Raw genomic sequence first — 22,371 nt, 5'->3', positions numbered from 1 at the left:
TTCTATTGTAGTTGATCTCTTTTCATATCCTCATAGGTCTTATCCATCTTTTCTAGGAAATTCTTGAAAAACCTTATAAGCGTAGATTTGAACTCTATATCCAGACGCTTTTTGTCCTCCATTTCTTTCGTTTGTGATCTATTTTGTTGTCTCATTTCGCAGTTACAGATGGGACGGGGTTTCAGGGTGGAGCCTGCAGCTTTGGCTTCCGTCAGCCCCGCCCTATGCGGGTCCTTCAGTGCTCGCTGCCGGCGCCTCTGAGAGAAAGGTGCCCTCGATTTTCGCCTGCTGCCAAACAGTCTAGGCTCTCCCCCAATGAGCCCGGTATTGGGGTTCAGTTCAGTTGGAGGTGGAGTTGGAGGTGGCGTTCAGAGCAGTCTGGAGCCCCAGTCTCCTTCCCGTCAGGGCAATCCCGCGGCACAGCCGACCTTCCCTTCTCTGCGCGCAATGTGCGCGCCGCCGGGACCTTCCCTCGCCGCTCCTGGGGTTCCGCCTTACAGCCCGGCTCCCTATGGCTGAGCCTGAGTCCCTGGGGTCTGGCCCAGAACTGGGGTTCAGAGCAGTCGGGGGCCCAGCACAGTCGAAGTTCTATCTCCTTTCCGCTCGGGAATGCCAGCCAGGCACTCCGCCTCTCCCTCCTCTCCGGCTCTGTCCTCTCCCCGCTCCGCGTCTCCCTACCTTGGGCTTTTCCAGCTCTTCCGCGCTTCCTTCTGGTTTTCTCCTTGCTTCTCGCTGTAGAATTTCCAGTCAGTCAACCTTCCTGTAGTTCTGGGCAATGTCCGTTTTATATTTTAGTTGTATTTTATTGAAATTGTTGTGTGCTGCTGCGGCTAGGTGTTCACCTGGGCGCAGCCATCTTGGATCCTCTCTCATTGATGTTTCTAACTCTCTATCCTTCTCCCTTCCTCTCTGTGGAAAATCAATAAAATATATTTGTGTGTGTGGGGGGGGAGCAAAAGAATATAACATAAATGGATGATGTCCAGGCAAAAACGTTTGCCCTGCAACATGAAGGTACCAGAATACAAAACTGTACTCACAGCTGGCTCTGAGAGATGGGGTGCCTGTGGGCGAGGCTGCAGATAAGGCACTTGGGAACCAAAACAGCTGGTTTGTAGGATGTTAACTTGCCTCACCTCTCGCCTGGAATCTAATAGAAGGTGTTTAACAAATGTGTTCAATGAGTGAGAAGACTTGGGTTAGTCAATTCAGAGATCCTGCTGCCTCTTTTTGACATAATTTTGTTCTTTTGTCCCCTATTCCCCCCTTTCCTAACGCATTTCTATTTCCAAGGAAACCGGTATAAACAGAAAAGCTAAGACTATGGACTGAATAGACAGAAATGATAACGGCCACTCATACATGTCTGATATCTGACGCCGGAGACCTGATTTTTATTCACGAATGGGCTAACTGTCCTTGGATAAGATAACGCCTCAGTTGACGGGTCTGTGAGTGGGGTGACCTCCTGCAGGCCTTACGGTTACTTTAAATGCCAAGATCAAACTGGCTGGGTCAATGAAGACAGATGAGCTCTCCCGAGAATTAATATTTGAAAACTTTATTTTCTCAAATGAGCACCAACACAGATTGGAAATATGACAGAAACAATGCACTTTTCTCTAATACTGAACCACTATGTACAAATAGAGGAAAAGGTGAAGACAAATTATTTGAAAATCATCTTTGTTATTAAAGCAAAGTGACCTGAAAAATGCCAACAACAAAACAAAAGAAGATACACAAAAGTAACAAAACCCGAACCCAACAAATAGTTTGTAAACACAAGCATAAATAGATTCTGTATTCGAAGATGGTCTCTGCAGGTTGGAGAAGGGAACTCTCACTCACTGAAATTTTATGCAAAACGGATGTGCAGATAGAATTTGGTAAAATTAGAACAGCTTGCTCCTTCTTGCTTTACCCTTTATTACTGGCAGATTTCATGTCTTTAATTTTTAAAATTAACCATCTCTTTCCTCCACCTACACCATTATTAGCACGTTCCCTCATTGGAGGCAGACTTTTAAAAAATATGTGAGTTGACTGTGTTTAAGATCTGATTTCTCAGCCTCTTCCTGGGCCAATCTGACCTTTAAAAAAAAAAAGCTGCTTCCCAACAAGGTATGTGCACTATTCCCTTACTGTTCTTTCAAAACGAGTTGATGTTTTACCATGATTTGCAATCAGAGCCCTGGGATGTGTGATGTAGACACCCACATCTCAGAAAAACACAGATCTGCCTCTGCCTGATCTTCACACAGATTTCCTTCACAGTCTGGAAATGCTGAGCACACGAGGAAAAAGGGACTAAGCCAGCCACAGTGCCACGCTCAGGAAAACGAGACCCGAGGCTTGTGCTGTTGGTCCGCTCGGGAACAAAACCATCACCAGAGGGAAAGAGAAGGAAAACCCTTATGTGCCCGAGGTGTAAACTATAACTAGTGTCCCCAATAAAAAAAAACAGGAGGCACAATCCAAAGTACTTTACACGCACACACGATTCCAATTTGTTTCGCTCTGCTACTAAATTTATTTGATTGTATTTATTTTCTAGCCAATACTGGTGCAAAATACTTTGATTCTCAACCTGCTCATGTACTGTAGAGTTCATTCCAATGGGGAAAAATACAGCAAGGCATTGCTTTATTGCCTCCACTCCAATGTGATAGAGATCTCCCCCCACCCCCGAAAAAAAGAATACATTGGTGATCACTGTTTCCCTTAAAATATACTTCAAGAAATGCAGAGAAAACCATACAATTTAAAAATGAAAAATAAAAAGTGCTCTCAGGGGATCTGAGAAAACAGCACCAAATATATTATTTAAAAAATTAAATATTATTTACAAAAGTATATATTCACAAGCAACTTTCTTTTATATATATCCACTTGAAAATCTTTGTATAAAGGGGATGCCTCTTTTTTTCACACTGACCCGCTGGGGGAGATGTCCTCCATCCTGCGTCCCTGACTTACTACTGTCCACGGAGTCTGGGTACCACTCAGTCAGGCCCAGGTGACCATCTGTGACCTTCAACTTCGGCTGCATTTGACTCCCGCCAAACCAGCCCACCAGCAGCCTGAGATGAACAGCAAGGACGGGATGGGGCTGGGTGGGTGTAACCCAGGGCCACCAAGGCCGTATGATCTGGGATGGAACTGGAGCATCTGTGGCTGGACTTCAGCTGATGGTGAAGGCAGCTGCTGGAGGCACAGAACTCTGGACCGATTCCTTTCTCACTCCTCCCTCAACCCCACCTAAGTTTTGCATCGAACTCCAATTCCCTGAACCTCCCTGGGGTGAGTGGACAAGGTCTTTGGTTATGCTCTGAGGCAATGATTTGGTGAGGAAAATTAAAGAATGAAGTGACCGAGGCCATGCGTTGATGCATCTCCACTGCTCAGCTGAGGGCTCTCCGATGCCACCAGATGTTAGGCAGACAAGCCGTGAATGAAGCTGAAGGTTTAAGAAGCACTTTTGGTTTCAATGACACGAAGGGAAAGCCCAAAGAGTTGGGTTTCTGTTTTTATGGAAAAAACCAACATTTTTCTCGGATCTTTTGCACCAAGTATGGTGCCCTCCACCCCTGGATGCTCAATGGATATTAATAATAATTAAAAAAAAAAAAACACCACCAAAACCAGGGTCTTATTGGAGCCTGGGCTGACCTGTGCAGGCTCCATCCCCAGGGAAGAGGGACACCTCTGTCTCCTCCTGCTGAACATTCTAGGGCACCTCATGTCTGGTTTCTCTGTAATTACACTCCATTCTTACTTTTAAAGACAAAACACCCATGGTTAGCCCCCGCTTTTGTTATCATGGGGAGGAGTATCAACAGCCAGGACATTCCCTGAGCCAGGGGGCTAAAAGGGAATCTATGACTTTTGGGCTGGCAAGCCCGTTGAGGAATGTGAAAGTTGTAAAAATTTTATTTTTGAGATCTTGGGCCTGGGAGTGCCTGGGAACCAGAGGAACTATTTCTCTGGCAGCAAAAATGCAATACTTTTTTTTTTTCTTCTTTCTTTTTTGAACTTCAGTCTGCTTTTCAGTAACGTGGGGAGAACAAAATCTCCCAGGGCTACTAAAGCACCGGAGATGTGGGCGAGAAGCCACTGGGAACAAAGTTCCATTTCTAAAACTCAGAAGTCTCACAGAGGCCGTCTGCCGGGGGCCCGGAGCCCCCGCCTTCTGTCCCCCCGCCCACCTCGGCCGGCAGGACCTCGCCGTCCCAGGGCCCCCACGCTGTGGTCAGCACTGAGACACGGAAAGGCATTTCCACCGCCGACCCCTACCCTAGGGAAAGCTCGTTCGATTCTGAACAATCCTGGGTTGGCTAATCGATTTTATAGACTGTCCCCAGGCACACACTCATTGGCGATTTCAAAGGTGAATGTTCCTATAGGATCAGCCTACCTGGGGAACGAGATACTGAGGATTGCCTGACATAACCTGCACGTATCTGAACAATGATATTTTCAGTCCAAGCAATGAAAGGAGCTCAGCTCAAGGAGCTTCCGCCATGCGCTGTGCACTGGCTAAGAGGCTGTGGAACAAGAGTGCTGATCAGATGTAATAAACTCCTCCCTCTCGGGAGCCGCGCAGGGATTTGCTCTCCACTTCTCCGAATGGAATGAGCTTTGGACGGGGAGGAGAAGAGCGGGGGTGTTGGGTAATATTAACATTTGACATCAAGTCTGATCCCTCCCCCTACTGGACCATTCGGACAGTTTTCTCTCTCACATGCAAGCGATCACTAAGCTCAAACCCTTGGGAGGGACTTTGTTTTCCACAATCTATTAAGACAGAACAGGGGAAAACCACCCCAAACTCTATGTACGGAGAACTGCTGGCCTCCTGAAGCTACTGCATCCCAAAGATGGAAGATGCACCGAACCTGCAACCCAAAGCTAAGCTTCTCCCAGCTTCGCCCCTCCACACCCCGTTCCTGGCCACGGCGTTGCCTTCTCTCACTGAGGGGCAGGGGAAAGGTCAGACCCGCAGAAATGCTAATTGGTTTTACGTGTGGGGGTGGGGTTTGAGCCCAATATCTGAGCTGTTTCTACAGGAGCTCCCCAACTGCGGCTTCTCGTTCCCCGTTCTCCTCAATCGCTGATGTCTCCTGGTTCCTGGTCACAGCCTTTGGATGTCTGGATGTTTGCACCCATTGCAAATGGCAGCCCCCTCCTCACCCTCCGGTGGCTGCAGAGGAAAGGAAGATGGCCCAGAGGAGCGGTGGGGCTCCGGAGGCGTCCAAACCCAGCTGGGCTCCCCCCCAACCACCCACAGCCGCCACGACACCCCAACAAGCCCGGGAGCAGCAGGCCGCTGCCCTGCCAGCCAGGATCAGGGCCACGCTGGTGCCCACCTGCTCCCCGGGCACCTGTGGTGTCAGGAGCAGAAGCTTCTGATCAGAGAGGGCGTGGTCATGAGGTATTTTTTTTTCTCTTTGTCCTTTTAGACAACTTGGTTACTTCAAGCCTAAGGTACCAGGTCTCCAGGAATAGCACAATTTTGTCCCTACCTCTCCCCTCCCGTCCCTGGCCACCCTGGGGCCTCCCTCTCGCTCACCCCCCGCTGTGCACAGCTTCCCCGACGGAGGCCACGGGACAGCTCTCACGTGGGCCCCGCCATGCGGGCAGGCGTCTGTTCCTTTCGCTGTTTCGTTTTCAGCCAACACGCGAACAGAGAGAGAAGCCAGGATCAACTCACAGACAGATACAAAGCAAAGAGACAGAGAGACAGCGGTGTAGAGGCCGGTCACCGGGGAGACGGCGTCGGGCTGGGCGGCTGCCCCGGGGGCAGGGCCCCGGCGGATGGAGCCGGTGTCCAGTCCCTCCCCGCTGGGGTAGAACGTCCGGTCGGGCGGCCTTCACGCGGACACGGGCTGGCGGCGGCTCGCGGCTCAGTCCCAGCCATTGTCCTTGATCATGTGCGCCAGCTCGATGATGTATTTCCCTTCTTTATATTTCTGGCTGCTTTCGAAGGCATGTTCCTGGGAAACACAAGGAAGGGAAGAGAGGCTCAGTGACGAAAGACAAGCAGGCGGGGCCCGGGGCAGGCACGGGGGCCTGTGCCCTGCTTTGCCCGCACGCCCGGAGAGAACTCCCGCCACGTGGGCACACCGGGTCCCTTTCAGAGGACCACGGCGCCGGGGGACACCAGGGCCTCCTCCACGGTGACAGCAGCGTTGCTTTAGGGTCTCTGCTCACTCAGGTCTTGGCCCAAATGTCACCGTCTCAGTAGGCTCCTGCCAAGTACTCAGCGACTTAAGACCAGAGCTTCCACCGCAATCTCTCCCCGCAGTGCGTGCCGCTTTCAAACGCGCACTGGAACCTGCGCATCTGTTCTGCTCGTTGTCCGTCTCCCCCTACGACAACATCAGCTTCCGAGGAGACAGAGATTCCCTCTGTTCTGTTCACGGCCCCATGCCTAAGCGCCAAGACTATGGCTCGGCTTATAGCAGGCCTTCAACAAGTAACTGAACGAGTGCATTTCATTCATCTGTGCATACAAATGTGCACACCTTTTGGGGGACACCCTATGGTTTGTCTTGGGGAACTTGGTTTTTGAGGCTAACCAGACATCTGCCCCATGGATGTGTTCACACAGCGTCTGTGTTATCATTGAAAACTAGACTTTGCTAGGCTTATAGAAAAGACACGGAGAGAAATGACGTATGGTGAGGCCAAGCGGGTCTTTTCGTTTCTTATCTTGCTGTTTCTGTGCCAGATGTGTTACGTCTGCTTTTCCTTCGCTGCCTTCCTCCGGGGACATGGGCGCTGTATGGACCGGCCCAGCTGCCGGACCTGGGCGGGGGGGGGGGGGGGGGGGGGGACGGACACACTCACTGCAAAGCACCTGGCAGCTCCCCACCCTCACCCTCCCTCACCCTGCAGCACTGCGGACTCTCCGCTCGCTATAAGCCCCGTGCAGAGAGAAGCCCTCACAGGAGTGAGGTCGGAGGGCTGTTTGTGTGCGGGCACAGATGCCTCAGACATCCCGGTGGATGAGCAGTCAGTAGACGCCTAAGGTCAGGCAGAGAGGAGTGGATTCAGCTCGTTCTCCCATTAACCCTGCTGACGAGAGGGCCTTCTGGGCGAGAGCTCAGGGCTGTGGCCGCAGGAGGAGAGGTCAGACTCCAGGCTTTGGGTGAGAGCACTCATTCCACAGAGAGGGAGGGGCACCAACAGACAATGCACAACACCACACACACAAGAGCTGTGGGCTCAGCAGTGATATCCTTACACTTCCTTATTCCCCTTGTGTGTGTGTGTGTGTGTGTGTGTGTGTGTGTGAGAGAGAGAGAGAGAGGGGGGGGGGGGCGGTGTATACAGCAGAGAATGTGGTTCAGGAATAAGACCTATTGTCCCACAGTAGTGTGTTCAGGGTGGGGAGAGGAAAAAACAAAACTAGGAAAGTGGGAGTGTATCCTTATGTAACACACACACACTCACACAAATTGACACTCCACAAGCCACAGGGCGTTTGCCAAATGTCACCACTGGGCTCCAGTGCCGAAGCACCACATCTGGAGTCCAAACTCCACCCCAGAGTGAGCGCGCCACTCTGCTTCCCAGGATCAGAGGTGCCCCTTAACTGTTCACAAGGTACAAAATGAGGAACTCGCCACTCACCAAACTGGGACAATGACCACATCTCACAGGATTGCTGTGCGGGCCGGAAGAGGCACGGATGAAGCTGGAGCACTGACTGGCACGGGGAGGGGATCAGGATGGTTGGGGAGAGAGATGCAGACATCCTACCCACTCTCTCCGGTTTACCTGTGGTTTGCTCCCCAGCCAGACTGTGAACAGCCAGGGCGGGACTGCTAGCTCCTCTCTGTGCCCCGCACAAAGGCTCTCCCTAAAGCTGTCAGGCAGTGAGTCATTTGCCCTGAAGCAAGTTGGGAGCAAAACCAACCAACTCAGACTTATCTGCTGTCTGTCACCCAGCACGGCCTGACAGGAATGAGACGGCCAGGAGAAGGGGGAGAACGTTACTGGGTAATCCACCCAGAACCAGGGCCCCCACATCTCCCAGCAGGGCCAGTGGCCACACCGGGGGGTGGGGAGGCGCCCAATGGTCAAGGCCAGTCTCCCCCCAGAAGGAACCAACGAGGCCCCCTAGGGAGGTCAGGCTAAACCACCTTGGCATCGGCAAACACCGCATCGAGGCCTTTTCCTTTCTAATCCAAACGCTTCATGCCGCTCCATCACAGGCTCCACCTGCAGCCGGTTTCAAGATTTGCATAGTTTTTTAACTTTACTTAAATGCAAGCATACGTTTATGCCTGGCTGCCATTGTTCAACATCCTTTTTAAATAGCAGTCCTATTTTCAGAGCAGTTTTAGGCTCCCAGCAAAAAAGGAGCAGAAGGCAGAGATTTCCCCTCTGCGCCTGCTCCCACCGACACACAGCCTCCCCGCAGGCAGACCCTGCAGAGGGTACACGTGTCTCAACAACAAACCCGCATCGGCACGGTCATCCTCCCCCGCCAGCAGCAGGCCTCCCGCAGGCCCCTCCTCCCTGACGAAGGAGACATGACGGTAGGCACCCGACAGGGCGGACTGTCAGGGACGGGAAGACTCCTTGTTCAATTCCACTCTGTGAAGGATCACCCAGTGAAAACAACAAGACAAGCATTTCCATAGAGGACGTGTACCTCTCCCACCCTGGCCACGCCCGCGGACTTCCCCAGGTACCAAGAAGAGGCGGGAAATACTTGCAACGAAGGGATGACTGGTTGGCAAAGTCCAGCCCAGCATGGCTGACAGTGGGCAGGCACTACCAATGCTGACGGCGCCGAGCACAGGGCCCGGGACTAAGGTGCTCTGGGCACTTACTGGGGCACGAAAGAGCAGGGGCCCTGCACTCAGACCACCACCTGGAGCCCCAGCCTATGTAGCCAGGCAATGGCGAGGTAACATGGAACGTACTGCTGACCTCCCTCAGCCCGGGCCCTCATCCTCAATGGGGGTTAAGCTGGCGGGTGTGGCTCAGAGTTTGAGCATCGACCTGTGAAGCAGGAGGTCAGAGTCCAATTCCCAGTCAGGGCACGTGAAGGGGTGGGTTGTGGGCTCCATCTCCAGTCGGGGAGGGGGGGTGGGGGGTGGGGGGAGATCCGTGCAGGAGGTAGCCGATCAATGATTCTCTCTCATTGATGATGTTTCTATCTCTCTCTCTTCCTTCCTCTCGCAAATCAATGAAAACATGCTTTTTAAAAATAGGGGTTAATGGCCGTGCTGTGGCTGACGGGTTCCATTCCAGTGCGACAGCAGTCCCACGGCCAGACCCTGACTGCCTGACTGATGGTGGCCGTCAGTTTCAGGTCTTGGAGACAAGCATAGGGGTGGGGAGGGAGGGAAGAATAATATATATATTATTGGCCGGTGTGGTTCAGTGGTTAGAGCGTTGCCTATGAACCAGGAGGTCCCAGTACATTTCCTGGTCAGGGCACCTGCCTGAGTTGCAGGCTCCATCCCCATTTGGTAGTGGGTGTGCAGGAGGCAGCCAATCCCTGATTCTCCTCTTTGATGTTTCTCTTCCTCTCCGAAATCAATAAATACGTAATGGTTCTTTAACTAAAAAAAAATAAATAAATAAATAAAAATAAAAAATAAAAAATAAAAAAATAAATAAAAATAGGGGTTAAAATATGACCTACCCTCTGGGGGTGGGATACTGTGGAGAGAAAGTAACATAAGGTGTGCCTGGAACACACTAAGCTGTCAGGAGGAAATGCTGGGCCCGTATTATTGTTTATTTAAAGGCAAAGGGGGGTGTGTATGTGTCTGTCTGTCTCTGGCGTGGTGTGAGGGAAAGAGTAGTGAAAAGGGAAGAATGAGTATGGCGCACAGGCGTGTGCCTTTGGGGCCAGGGTCCTGTCCTGGTCAAAGACGGTCCCCCAGGCCTCAGAAAGGCCACTTCTAAAGAGAGGCTCTCGGCTTCCCCTGCAGGTCCCTCTTTCCACCAGACTTCTCAGTACTTACGTATTTCCAGCCCAGAGTGGTTTTGCAGTTTTCACAGTAAATGTCTGAGACTGCGTGCAGTCCCGTTAGCAACACTCGCTCCTCCGCAGGCCCGCAGCCCACATTAACTCTGTGCCAAGGGACAGAGAGAGAGAGAACGGGTAGTCAGTCACCTGTTCAGCATCCGTTGCTCAAGCTGAGCTCCCAGCAAAAGCCAGCTGAGCACAGCTGCCTCGGGGGAAGCCCACGCCCAGGAGGGTGCCCTCCACAACTGAAATCAATAGCAACCCCCTCCCCACCCCCAAAGGCCCACCACGTGGAAGTGAATGTTAGGCCTGCAAGTTCTGATTCAACGAGTTGACTAGAAATAGTCTTGATGGTTGAGATTTTGCTTGGAATGTTCCTAAGAGGTGCTTTCAATCTTGTGACATACAGGGGCAAACGGGCGGCCACACTGGGAAGTCCAAGGCCATGGGCACAGGTCCTCGGAGCTCCCTGGGGGTTGGCTGCAGCCGGAAATGTGAACCATGACAGCCCAGGCCTGCCCTGAGCACAGAGGTGAGTGAGCCCTGGGTATCAAACCCGCTCTGCGCCTCCACAGAGCACACACCCTCTCAACTGCACCCGCAGGCTGTCCACCAGCACAGCTCCTCGGCCTGTGTGCGCCCCACCTTCCTTTCCCGGGAAGAGGCCGTAAATGACGTGCCCGGCTAGTGACTGAGGGCTGGGGCAGACTGTGCATCTGCCGGAGGAACAGAGGCCTTCCCTCCAGCCTTAGGTCTTCCCTGCCATCTCCTCCTTTTCCCAGCGTGCCTCAGGCCTGGTTCTAAGCCCTCACGTGGAGGCTTCCTAAGAAGCACATCAGCTTCTTCCCTATGAGACCACAGCTCTCCCATGTGCATCCTGGGGCTCGTGAATATATTGTTTGCAGCCAAAGATGCTGCCAAAAAAACCCCCAGAGGTAACTGGCGACCACTTGTGGAACGCAACATGCCACGGCTGTTTTTTTTTTTAATTTTTATTGTGGCACAGAGGGCAGGCTCCATTGTTTAATTATCACTGAGTGTTGCTGTGTTTCCCCCCCAACCCTCAAAGGGGCACCGAACAATGGACGGACTGTTGAGAGACACTCACACTGAGTTAAAGAGGTATGCGCGTCCTTGACTTCCTTGGAACGACTGAAATGCAAGAACACAAATGGATGGTTAGACATCTCCTTCACCCACCCACTCGGGAAAACCAGCCCGAATCACAGTGGCCATGGCCCTCCAGGACTGACAAAGGAAAAAGGGAGCAGTGAGCCAGTGAGCAGTCCAGGAGAAGGCAGAACGGACAGGGCTAAGGAGCCCCGCCAGCCCACACCAGGACTGTCTTATTTTCAGTAGCCCAGGAGAGAAGGTAGGAAGATCACAAACTCCCAATTCCCTCCTGACATCCTCTGATACCGGGATCCACACTGGCCTTTCCCAGACCCGCTTGATTTCAGCCCTGCGTGCTGGCCACGGCTGTCCTCGAGTAGGCATGGAAACCAGCCCATGGGAACCGGCACCTTTCTCACCCTCTTGGTCCAACCCTACAGAATCCCTGGGGCAAGAATAAACCACCAAGCCCACCTTCTTCTCACGGGCCGTGCCTTCCTGTGGTGTCTAACCTCCGTGGCAGTTACCCCCTCCTACATGGGGAGTCTCTCTCTGAGGTGTGAGCAACTGGATCCCTAGGTCACAGGAGTGCTCGCTGAGCAGCAATCCCATGTAGACGTGTAGCTTACACAGAGCTCCCCTCTCTTCCGGCGGGAGGGTGGCAGGGAACAGGAGACACAGGAGCCAGGGCCGGCCATGCCACTTGGCGTCTACGCCCACGAACACCGGCCCTACCCATGCTTGCCTCCTCCGGTTACCCTGACATGCCTGGCTGACGTGAGCCGGCCGTGTTCTGCATTGCTGCCTGCATTTTTAATGGTCTGATGGTTGTACCCTGAGTTGAATATCGCTGCCTGCTCTGAAATCCACTCTGAAAACAAACAGACGCCGAAGGAGCGGGCTCTCCCATGACCTCTGTTACTCAGTGGCTGGAGGAACCCGGGGGGACTGGTTAACCAGACTGGATGCAGATCGGTGCCCACGGGACCGTCGCTGCCAGGAGCACAGGCCTTCAGGGGTCAGTGCCGGGAGAAAGGCAGAATGCCTGACTTGGGGGAAAGCTGCCTCCCGGGCAGCTGAACTGTTGGCTGCCTCCAACATACAAACACATCAGAAGCCTGTGCCCCCAGGTGTAGCACCGGACGTTTCCCAGCTGCTGCTCAAACCTCAACCAGCTCTCCTGGACCCTGAACCGTCCCCGAGGAGCACAGGAGCCCTCAGACTAGAACTGGGCGTGAAACTGAGTGTGGCAGCCTTGAAGCCTGGAAGTGTTTGGATGAGATACTTTTTTATTGAGTATTTACAGAGAGGAAGAGAGAGGGATAGAGAGTTAGAAGCATCAATGATGAGAGAGAATCATTGACCAGCTGCCTCTTGCACACCCCCTACTGAGGATGTGCCCTCAACCAAGATACATGCCCTTGACCGGAATCGAACCTGGGACCTTTCAGTCCGCAGACCGATGCTCTATCCACTGAGCCAAACCGGTTTCGGCTGCAGCCCCTTCTCTTGCTCTCTTCCCAGGGTGGCCTTTGCTCTAGCGGGGCCCAACCCCATCAAGTTCCTGGAACTTGCACTTCACCAACTTTGCCCACAACGTTGCCCCAGCGTGGGGAGGCCCTTCACCCCCCAATGCTAAGTCTCTGCTTGGCTTCCTATGACCTGGCCAGGAAGAGGGGCCCCCTGACACCTGTGTTCTGGACGCCTCCAGTTCCCTGTCATTTTTTACTTGATTTTAAGAAGGAATTAGGAAAAATATTTTAAAAAGCAATTTGCACTAGCTGACCTCCAAGTCCCCTGCCAGCTCCAAAATTATATTCACTTATAGTTCAATGGCCATACATTATGAATAATCAGGAGTGTCGTCTCTAAGAAACGTCTGTCAAACCCTAGCTGGTTTGGCTCAGTGGATAGAGCGTCGGCCTGGGGAATGAAGGGCCCTGGGTTTGATTCCAGCCAAGGGCACAGGCCCAGGTTGCGGGCTCAATCCTCAGTAGGGGGTGTGCAGGAGGCAGCCGATCAATAATTCTCTCTCATCATTGATGCTTCTGTCTCTCTCTCCCCCTCTCCCTTCCTCTCTGAAATCAATAAAAGTATATTTAAAAAAAATAATACAAATAAAGTAAAAAAAAAACGAAACAAAAACATTTGTCAAGACCTTTAGGTTCAGAGCTTAGAAGAAGGTGGTGGTGGGAAAATGAATTCTGGAAGAAAGCAGGCAGGAAAACGGCACCACAGCTTTACCATTTGTGACAGGAAAAGTCACCTGCCTCTCACACACGCACAGGTCACCTGCAATCTGTTTGGCACAAGCAGGAAGCGAGGCAGCTTCCTAAGACTTTTCAGGGCAGCGGTATTCCCGGAAGACACATAAGACAACCCCCCAGAGTAGGAAAAAATTATTAGAAATTTTATCTATTTTCTTTCATCTTTAAAAATTTTGCTAAACAGTCCTAAGGCATGGATTGCCTCTGGGATCTCCCCTGGGCCAGCATGTGTCATTGCACAGGTATCTAACAGGAAGTGTGGGGCTCTCGCTGTGTGTGGGTTTTTTTTTTTTTGGGGGGGGGGTACCCTTTCGCCTTTGCTTTCAGCACATTGTGAATATACCACTGTTTCTGTGCTGTAGGATGGCACTGAGAGACTGAGCTCACAAAAGCAGATCTTTACACAGTAGGGTCCTTGTAATTTTTTGTGATGAGAGAAAGGACTACAAAGAGGTTCATTTACATAAAAAAATCTTAAAAATGAGAATGTAAGTTATACTCCCGCCCCGGCCCCCCGCCCCCCCCTCGCCCTCCCCCCCCCCCCCCCCCCGGCAAAAAGACCAGCATTCCAAGCTAGCTGCCTTTTGTGGTAAAAAGTAGACTATTTTGCCAGATTTTCCAAAAACATAAACACACTAAATCTGTCCCTTCAAAGTAAAGGTGACATTTTAACAGGGAATGAAAATATAACTCCTTTTCAAAAGAAACTTTTGCTATGGAGAGAACTGGCATTTGGCAGTATTTTCATTTTATGTGATCTCTGTAGTCTACAACGGAAATGCCTATGCAAAAAAAATTAATTCAAAATGGACAATATTTAGAAGAAAATGCAGGAGAAAATCTTTGTTGCTTAATGTTAGAAAAGATTTAAGATACTTCAACAGGAACATAATTAATTTTTAAAACCTGCCCAACTGAACTTCATAAAAAGTTTTAACTTTTGCTCTAAAAAAGACACTAGTAAGAGAATAAAAATATGAGATAGACTGGGAAGAAGTGTCTGAAAATCACAGATCTGACCACGGACAAACATAGCAACACAGCAACGTGGATGCATGTGAAATGCACTGGGCTGTGACCCTCCGCTGCCAAAGGCTATGGGACAGGGGGCAGTTCGACTACAGAGGGAGGGCGGGGGGCGGTGGGACTTTCTGACTGGTGAGAGAGGTTACAAGAACATGTATTTGTCAACACTCATAGGACTAGACACTAAGGAGTGAATTTTACTGTGTATCGAATTAAAAATAAGGTATTTTAAATATATATTTTATTGATTTTTCTTACAGAGAGGAAGGAAGAGAGCTAGAGAGCTAGAAATGTCAATGAGAGAGGAACATCAACCAGCTGCCTCTTGCACACTCCCTACCGGGGATGTGCCCGCAACCAATGTACGTGCCCTTGACCGGAATCGAACCCGGGACCTTTCAGTCCACAGACCGATGCTCTACCGCTGAGCCAAACCAGCTTTGGCTAAAAATAATTTTTAAAAATCCCAATTAAATAAATAACTAAAAATCCAATACATTTTAAAAGAATAAGCCATCTCTAAAATGTCGTGTGCCTCTACACTGCACTCCTATAATTAGGAATTGTAAACAATTTCCTTATCTTTAAAAGAATTCCAAACAAAAGAGCTCCCGAGGCGGTGTAGCCTTGTTAAAAAAAACACAAAAAACTGCAAGAGCAACTGCAAAGTTCAGCAAAATCCTTTGTGTAACTGGGGACGGGCTGGGGAAATGGGGATCGGGATTTCGTAAGCACAACCATGGTACACATGATCCACGGAAAAGTCCTTTCTCTGAAAGCCTGTTTCCAGCGAGGGAAACGTAAAATGTAGCTCCGAAATGCACTCTGCTGGGGACACACCGGGGCACCACTGAATCAGAAAGGGAGGAACAAGATTATATTTTTTCTAAGGAGTCTATCCAATAACGTGCGCTTACAATAAAATCAGATTAAAAGCAAATCTGTAATTGTTCCCTTTTTCTTCCGTCCTTTAAAATCACATAACTCATTAAGATTTCCTTTGCCTGTACGTTTCGAATGTACACATTCCATAGCAGCACACGGAATGCCAGTTGTAAGTAGGCAAATGAGGAGTATGTGCACCAACGTTTTCCTGCCGGGGGGTGTGTGGTTTTAAAAGTCTGGAGGCCACTGCTCTGGGGCTCTGGGGTAGGGCCCAAGAGGAATGTTCTCTGGCCTGACACAGATCAGAATTCCTCGAAAGTGGGGCTAGGGGAGGACACACACAGGAGAGAAACGCCAGCCAGCACGCCCCAGCGGCACCTCGCAGGCTGGTTCCCGACAGCCTGCTGGCAGCGCCGCGCTCTGCAGAGGGTGCCGGGCCCAGGCCGGCTGTCACCCGGCGGCGTCCACTCAGGTGGCCCCTGCGCGACTGTCGAGCCTGCTTCCTCGGCCTGGCACGCGGGAGCGGCCGCACTCCCTAAGCAGAGCTCGCTCTCCCACCAGGCCTGTCACATGGGGCCCTGCCAAGTCCTCAGTTATGATGGGAAAACGCGAGAACAACAGGCATTTTGCAAACAGACGCCGACGAGCATAGTGCCGGCTGGGCCGCTGAATCCTGTGGGGCCCGGCCCGGCCTGGCGCAACCAGGCACAGCCTGGCACTCCCCCGCGAGGGAGGGTGGTACCAAAGGTGCGGAGACTGGGAAGAGCTTCGGGAAGCGAACAGAATCTGAGGCTAGCAGATGCCAAACGGACGGCCAGACGTGTTCGCTGGGTGTCTGTCGGCACTGCCCGGCAACAAGGCAGCCCTGTGCCACGGTGTGTGTCCACGGCGGCTGGTATGTAGGGCTCTGGGAAAGTTTTTTTTTTTTAAGTTACACAAAACTTTTCTTCTGTCCTTTATAGGAAAGTAATCATTTCAGGCCCAGCCCTTCCAGCTAGCTCAAAGGAACGGAAAGGGCTTTGAGTTTCCTGTTTAGTAGCCAAAACCGCTGATTTCTGGCTCCTTTGAAAGCCTGGAAGACAGCGATGCCTTTGAAAAGGAGGAGGGCCGTTGAAATAACGGGGGGAGGTGGCAATAGAGCAAACATGTGGTCCTTCCCAGTGGTGACAGGCCCAGGCCCAGGCCCAGGCCCGCGCCCTGGAGTCCTGTGTACTTGGACGGACTCAGTGGTGAAGTCCTCCTGGCAGCAAGCAGAGCCTCTCACACATAGGTCTCCTCCTTCTCTCTCTCTCTCTCTCTCTCTCTCTCTCTCTCTCTCTCAGGCCAATCCTTTTCAACGAGCACATGCGTCAGGGGATGCACAGAGATGGGGAAGCAGATGCCCCCTGGGAGCTGGATGCTATCTGCATATGATGAGAAGACTGAGTGTTGGCACCAGAAATTCAGATCAAATTCTGGTGTGGCCCCCTAGCCCAGTGGTCGGCAAACTCATTAGTCAATAGAGCCAAAAATCAATGGTACAACGATTGAAATTTCTTATGAGAGCCACATTTTTTTAAACTTAAACTATATAGGTAAGTACATTGTTATTAACTTAATTAGGGTACTCTTAAGCTGGACTTTGCTAAAAACTCAAGGGGCCAAAGAGCCGCATGTAGCTCGAGAGCCGGGGTTTGGGTCAGTGGATAGAACGTCAGCCTTTGGACCAAAGGGCTCAAGCAGGAGGCAACCAATGGACGTTTCTCTCTGTCGTTCCCTCTCTCTTTCACTCTCCCTAAAAAACAACAAGAACAAAAACCAATGGACAAATATCCCCAGGTGAGGATTAACAAAAACAAAACAAAATAAACAAAAAAACAAATTCTGGTTTTGCAACTTCAACTTACAAACTACTTGACCTTGGGAGAATCATTTCGCCTTCCCTTAGCTCTACATCTTTTACATCTTTAGATGAAACCACGTCTGTATTTCATAAGGTTGTTGAGAGTGATGAGTAAACCAGGGTAACGGCAGGGCAGAATAAAAAGGTCCACTCCCTGTCTCTCCTCCTCAGCCTTTTCCGGAGCCTGGAGAGGCACAATGAAGACGTTGCTTCTCATCTACTTGGTTCTTCGACATCCTTTTCTTTGGTGACTTTGGTCTCCTCCTTTCTCTACTATTATGACAAAAGATAAATCTTTCACTCTTTGCAACTCAATGTCTCCATAAAAATGGAGGCGGTAGACTGAAGCTCCCTATGGTTCTTTTCACTCAGGATACTCTGTGAATCTGTTAGGGGCAAAAATAGAATGCTGGGGACTAACTATGGTTCCAGGAAATACTGATGATGCTCAGTTAACCATGATTGCCTCGTGTTGGTTAAAGAAAGGACATCCTGACCTGGCTGGCAGTTGTGTACCCCTGGGCCCAGGAAGTCAACCTTGGATCTGGGAGTCAATCTTTGAATGCAGCCCATTCTCATTCAAGAACTATTAGCATGGACAGATTATGGAGTCTACACAGCTTACTCCTCCATACCTGTAATCCCTACTTCCCTCCGTAATATTGGTCCTACCCTATATAAGCAGCTGGCTTATGGGGGGCTACAGAGCAGACTTTTGTGGATGACCTGCTGTTCTCCTATACTGCCAGCGGTATTGGAATGAACGCTCATAAAATTCAACCCTGTCTCTGCTTAATTGGCTCAAGTAGTGACAGGAAGCACAGACCCATTGATTGTCCAGTTACAAATCTTTTAAAGCCCTAGCTGGTTTGGCTCGGTGGATAGAGCGGTGGCCTGTGGACTGAAAGGTCCTAGGTTCGATTCCCGTCAAGGGCATGTATCTTGGTTGTGGGCACATCCCCAGTAGGGCATATGCTGATCGATGTTTCTCTCTCATTGATGTTGATAACTCTCTATCCCTCTCCCTTCCCCTCTGTAAAAATCAATAAAATATATTTTAAAAAATAAAATAAATAAAAAATAAAGCAGCGGTCGCCAACCTCATGGACCACCGGTTGAGAACCACTGTTTTAAAGCACTTGGTATCTGTTTCTCCAATTGACCATCCACAGGCACAGTTTCAATTACATGGGCTTCAAAGAGGCAGAATGACAGAGTTTGAGCCCTGGCAAGTTAATTCACTTCCCCAAGACTCAATCACCTAATCGAGAAAATGGGCACAACAAAATAGTATTCACATTCACATCAATTTTGTATATAAAAAAAAAATAAGAGTGGAGGGTAGGAGATAATGGGGGGGATAAGAACACATATGTATAATAATAATAATAATAATAATAATACCGTGTTTCCCGAAAATAAGACATCCTCCGAAAATAAGACCTAGCGCATGGAAAGATAAGACATCCTCTGAAAATAAGACCTAGCGCAACTTTGGGAGAAAAAATTAATATAAGACACTGTCTTATTTTGGGGGAAACAGGGTAATAAATAAGATAATGTTTATAAAATAAAGAGCTTCCTAAACTTCAAGGAACTGTATAAATGTTGTTAGAATGTCTTACTATATTACTATAAAAGAACTCACTGTGCCAAAATAAACCTGTTTTGTTTAGTTGAATGGTAATCCCCATTACCATAAAAGTCACCCCTTTAAAGTATACAATTCAGTGGCGCTCAGTATAGTCACAAGGTGGTGCAACCGTCACCATCCAATTTGCACCTCCTAAAAGAAATCTCACATCATTACTAGTCACCTTCCAATTCCCTTGCCCTTCACCCCAGTCTACCACAAATCTATTTTCTGTCTCTATGGGTTTGCTCAAGGAACTATACACTATACTCCATACCATCATCTCAGTGGAAAGTGGCCTAAGTGTTAGGTAGAGATACAAACAAGTTGGTAAAACCTCCCCTCTTGGGGTCAGCTAAACACCTCCACTTCAACAGAACTGGCACTAGACTGGGAGGCCCAGGCCCCTTTTTTCCCTTTCTCGTTCTTTCCTTCATCCATAGTTAAGACCTGGTGGAGTTTCCTATTTAGGGTCAATGTAAGCCACAGGCTTCATTCCAAAAACCTGAAACCCAAGCAAAATAATATCGGATCCTGTTTGGATTTCACCCCGAGGAAGCATATGGAGAAAGTGTAAAGGATGATAATAAAGAACAATGAAAATTATGAAATTTTCCAGAATTAGAACTCAAATGCAACTTATAAAAAGAAACTGGGAACATTTAGCCCAGAGGGAAAAGATTAAAGGGGATTTCTTCCATCTTCTCTGCAGTAAGAAGAGGAAATGGACTTAAATGGAAATGAGACCCGGGCTAATTATAAGGGAGAATTTCCCGACTCGAGGACTTCCACAACTGGGACACAGATCGCCAGGAAAGACTAGGGAAGGACAGAGCCATTTGTACGTGTTTATGGTCTACAGAAGGCATTTCCATATTTGTCTAGAAACGTGGAATGGGGGAAAAGGCCATGTGTGCTGCCTAGGGGTAGAAGCCTGGTCTCCTACAGCCCTCCTTCTTGGCCTTGAGCTTTGGTAGGTCTCAAGGCAACCTCACATTCCCCAAGCAGATGGAGGGGAGGGGCAGGGAAGGGACTGGCTGGAAAGGAGGAAATATCTGCAGTGCGGAGTCATAGAATTCCAAGGGCATAGGAGCATACCAGTGACAAGAAACAGCACCAAAAGCCAAAAAACAAAAGGTGGTGAGGTGTCCCATTTTACTGGGGAAAGGCGGAAATTCTGGGATCTGCCGAATGACCAGACCTTTCAAATCCGCCTTCCTGTTGACCCAGGCAAAAAGAGTTGCTTTCAGGGAAGGATCTAGAATAAAGCCATGGACCAGAGAAGACCCTGCAAGCTGGGCTCCCTCATGTGTCATGCCTGCCCGAAGTGCAGTGGGAAAGAGGCAGGCTTTGGAGCTGGGGAGGCCTTGGACCCAGCCCTTTCTCGTTGTGTAACCCTCGGCAAGACACTTCCACTTCTGGGCCTCAAAGTCCCACCTCCAAAAGGGAGGAGAGAATGACAGTTCCAAAGGGATATTATTGTGAGTGTAAAAATGAATGCACAGTACCTGGCCCATAAAAAAAATATTTATAAATTCTGTTTCCTTTCACACAAACCCAGGCTTGTGGGATTTAAAATGGGAGCTGTAGCCAAAACCAGTTTGGCTCAGTGGATAGAGCGTCAGCCTGAGGACTGAAAGGTCCCAGGTTCGATTCCGGTCAAGGGCATGTACCTTGGTTGTGGGCACATCCCCAGTAGGGCATGTGCAGGAGGCAGCTTATCGATGTTTCTCTCTCATCGATGTTTCTAACTCTCTATCCTTCTACCTTCCTCTCTATAAAAAAACACACACACACAAACAAAACAACTAAATATATATATTTTAAAATAAAATAAAATGGGAGCTGTCTTCCCAGAGCATCTCCAGCTGCTCTCCTAAACCCCTCTCCAGCCACAGGCCTCCACAGCTCCTCTCCCACACCTCCCCAGCTGTCCTAGGGCCTCAGATGTGGCCTGGGGCCCAGTGGTTGTTCTCTGAAGAACCAAGGCTCTCTAGTCTGTGGCAAACGGTTAGGACAGCGGATGCCAATGTAAACACTCAGCCAGTGGGAAAACAGATGCTACCAGCTCTCAGTATCCTGCATTCTTTCCCTCCGTGCTTTCCACAGAGAAGGTATGAGAAGCGCGCTTTCTCCAGAAGGATCAAGAGCAGGGCAGTCCCTTCGTCGTGCAAGCACCAGCCTCTACACAAAGCCAGACCTGTCACCCTCACTTGGCCAGTCCGGGGTAGAGATGGTGGAATCAGGATGTAATGGCAACAAGGCATTAATCACCAGGCCCTCTGCAGTTCAACTCAAACACAAAGCTACTAGTAAAGCTGAAACAGTGGTGCTCAAATTTCTCTCAAAACCACAAGGCCTTTGAAAACAATTCACTATTCATTTGCATACCTAGGAAGGACAAATAACAATTTCTTAGATTTATGTTTCAATCTACGCTTGTGTTTCCAAAGCCAATTGGACACTGGGGAATGAACGTTTCTTTACACCACGAAGGCCGTCTGTGAAGACTGACAGACTCTCTAGGTACATCTTGCTCTGCAACGGATCCAGGCAAAAAGGCCAGAAAAGCCTCATCTCCAAGACTGAAGGTACGGAGGAAATTTCTTTTTTAATTATTTTCTAACAAGCACGTCTTGTAGTGACATTGGAAGAGAGTTTATAGACGAAACTGAGGTGGCTCGTTAAGTTGTGAAATAACAATAATGACTCAGATTTGCATAGTGTTTATCATATGCCCTGCAGGATCCAAATAGTTTTACATAAGCCATTTAATCCTCTCAACAATCTAATGACCTAAGCAGGTGTCCTCAAACTTTTTAAAGTGGGGGCCAGATCACGGTCCCTCAGAGAGCTGGAGGGCCGGACTATATGAACTACTAATTCCTACTGTAACACCTCGGCTGCGCTCACTGCCCAAAAAACCTGGCGGGCCGGATCAGACTCCTCTGCGGGCCGCATGTGGCCCGCGGGCCGTAGTTTGAAGACGCCTGAAAGTGAGGCAGAGAGGGAAGTTAAGACACATGCCCAGGGTCAAAAAACCAATTCATGATAGAGACCTAGGTGGTCTGCCTCCGAGGTCCAGGGGAGAGTGAAGTTGGGATGACAAGGGTGTTGTCCAAGCGACTTCCTCAAAGAGGGGAACCTAACAAAGTTAGACTCATTCTGACACATGTGTAAGACATCAGAACACGCAGAACACTCCCACATACATGAACAGAATCAACCTCCAAAACAACAGGCAGAAACTGAAGCCACGGGCAGCTCAAGTGAGTTACTCAGCTTTACAAAGCTTGAAAGTCAAGGTCAGAACTTAAATTATGGCTTCTGCCTCCAAGCCTCAGATTTTTTCAAGAGCATGTCCACTTGGAAAAGCCATCTTCTTGAAGGAGGAGGATGGATCAAGCTGTCAAAACTGATGAAAACCTCTTAGACTATTCCGTTTCCTCCGCTCTGCTCTGAGGCCATATTGACCCAGCAGCTGACTGACTAAATGGAATCCTCTTGCTCAAGTGGGTCACCTTCCAGGAAGGTAACACACAGTTCAAGTTTTCAGGATTATCTGTTC

At 49.7% G+C, this 22,371-nt stretch overlaps 1 protein-coding gene across 4 annotated transcripts in view; it reads right to left on the bottom strand.

The window, feature by feature from the left end:
* Positions 1-1,548: 1,548 nt before the first annotated feature.
* The window catches only part of YPEL2 (yippee like 2), a 93,538-nt gene continuing 72,715 nt past the window's right edge, over positions 1,549-22,371 (bottom strand). For all 4 annotated transcript variants that reach the window (XM_036451490.2, XM_036451489.2, XM_045586373.1 and 1 more), the window contains 3 exons: positions 11,106-11,149; positions 9,993-10,101; positions 1,549-5,996 (listed from right to left, as the gene is read on the bottom strand). In XM_036451490.2, coding sequence (XP_036307383.1) covers positions 5,907-5,996; positions 9,993-10,101; positions 11,106-11,149 — 243 coding nt within the window. In that variant the 3' untranslated portion in view covers positions 1,549-5,906. The remainder of the gene's footprint in view (positions 5,997-9,992; positions 10,102-11,105; positions 11,150-22,371) is intronic.

The sequence above is a fragment of the Pipistrellus kuhlii genome, unplaced genomic scaffold, assembly GCF_014108245.1.
Source record: "Pipistrellus kuhlii isolate mPipKuh1 unplaced genomic scaffold, mPipKuh1.p scaffold_m20_p_22, whole genome shotgun sequence".
In the NCBI taxonomy this organism is placed as follows: domain Eukaryota; kingdom Metazoa; phylum Chordata; class Mammalia; order Chiroptera; family Vespertilionidae; genus Pipistrellus; species Pipistrellus kuhlii.
This window is presented reverse-complemented; position numbering and strand designations above follow the sequence as displayed.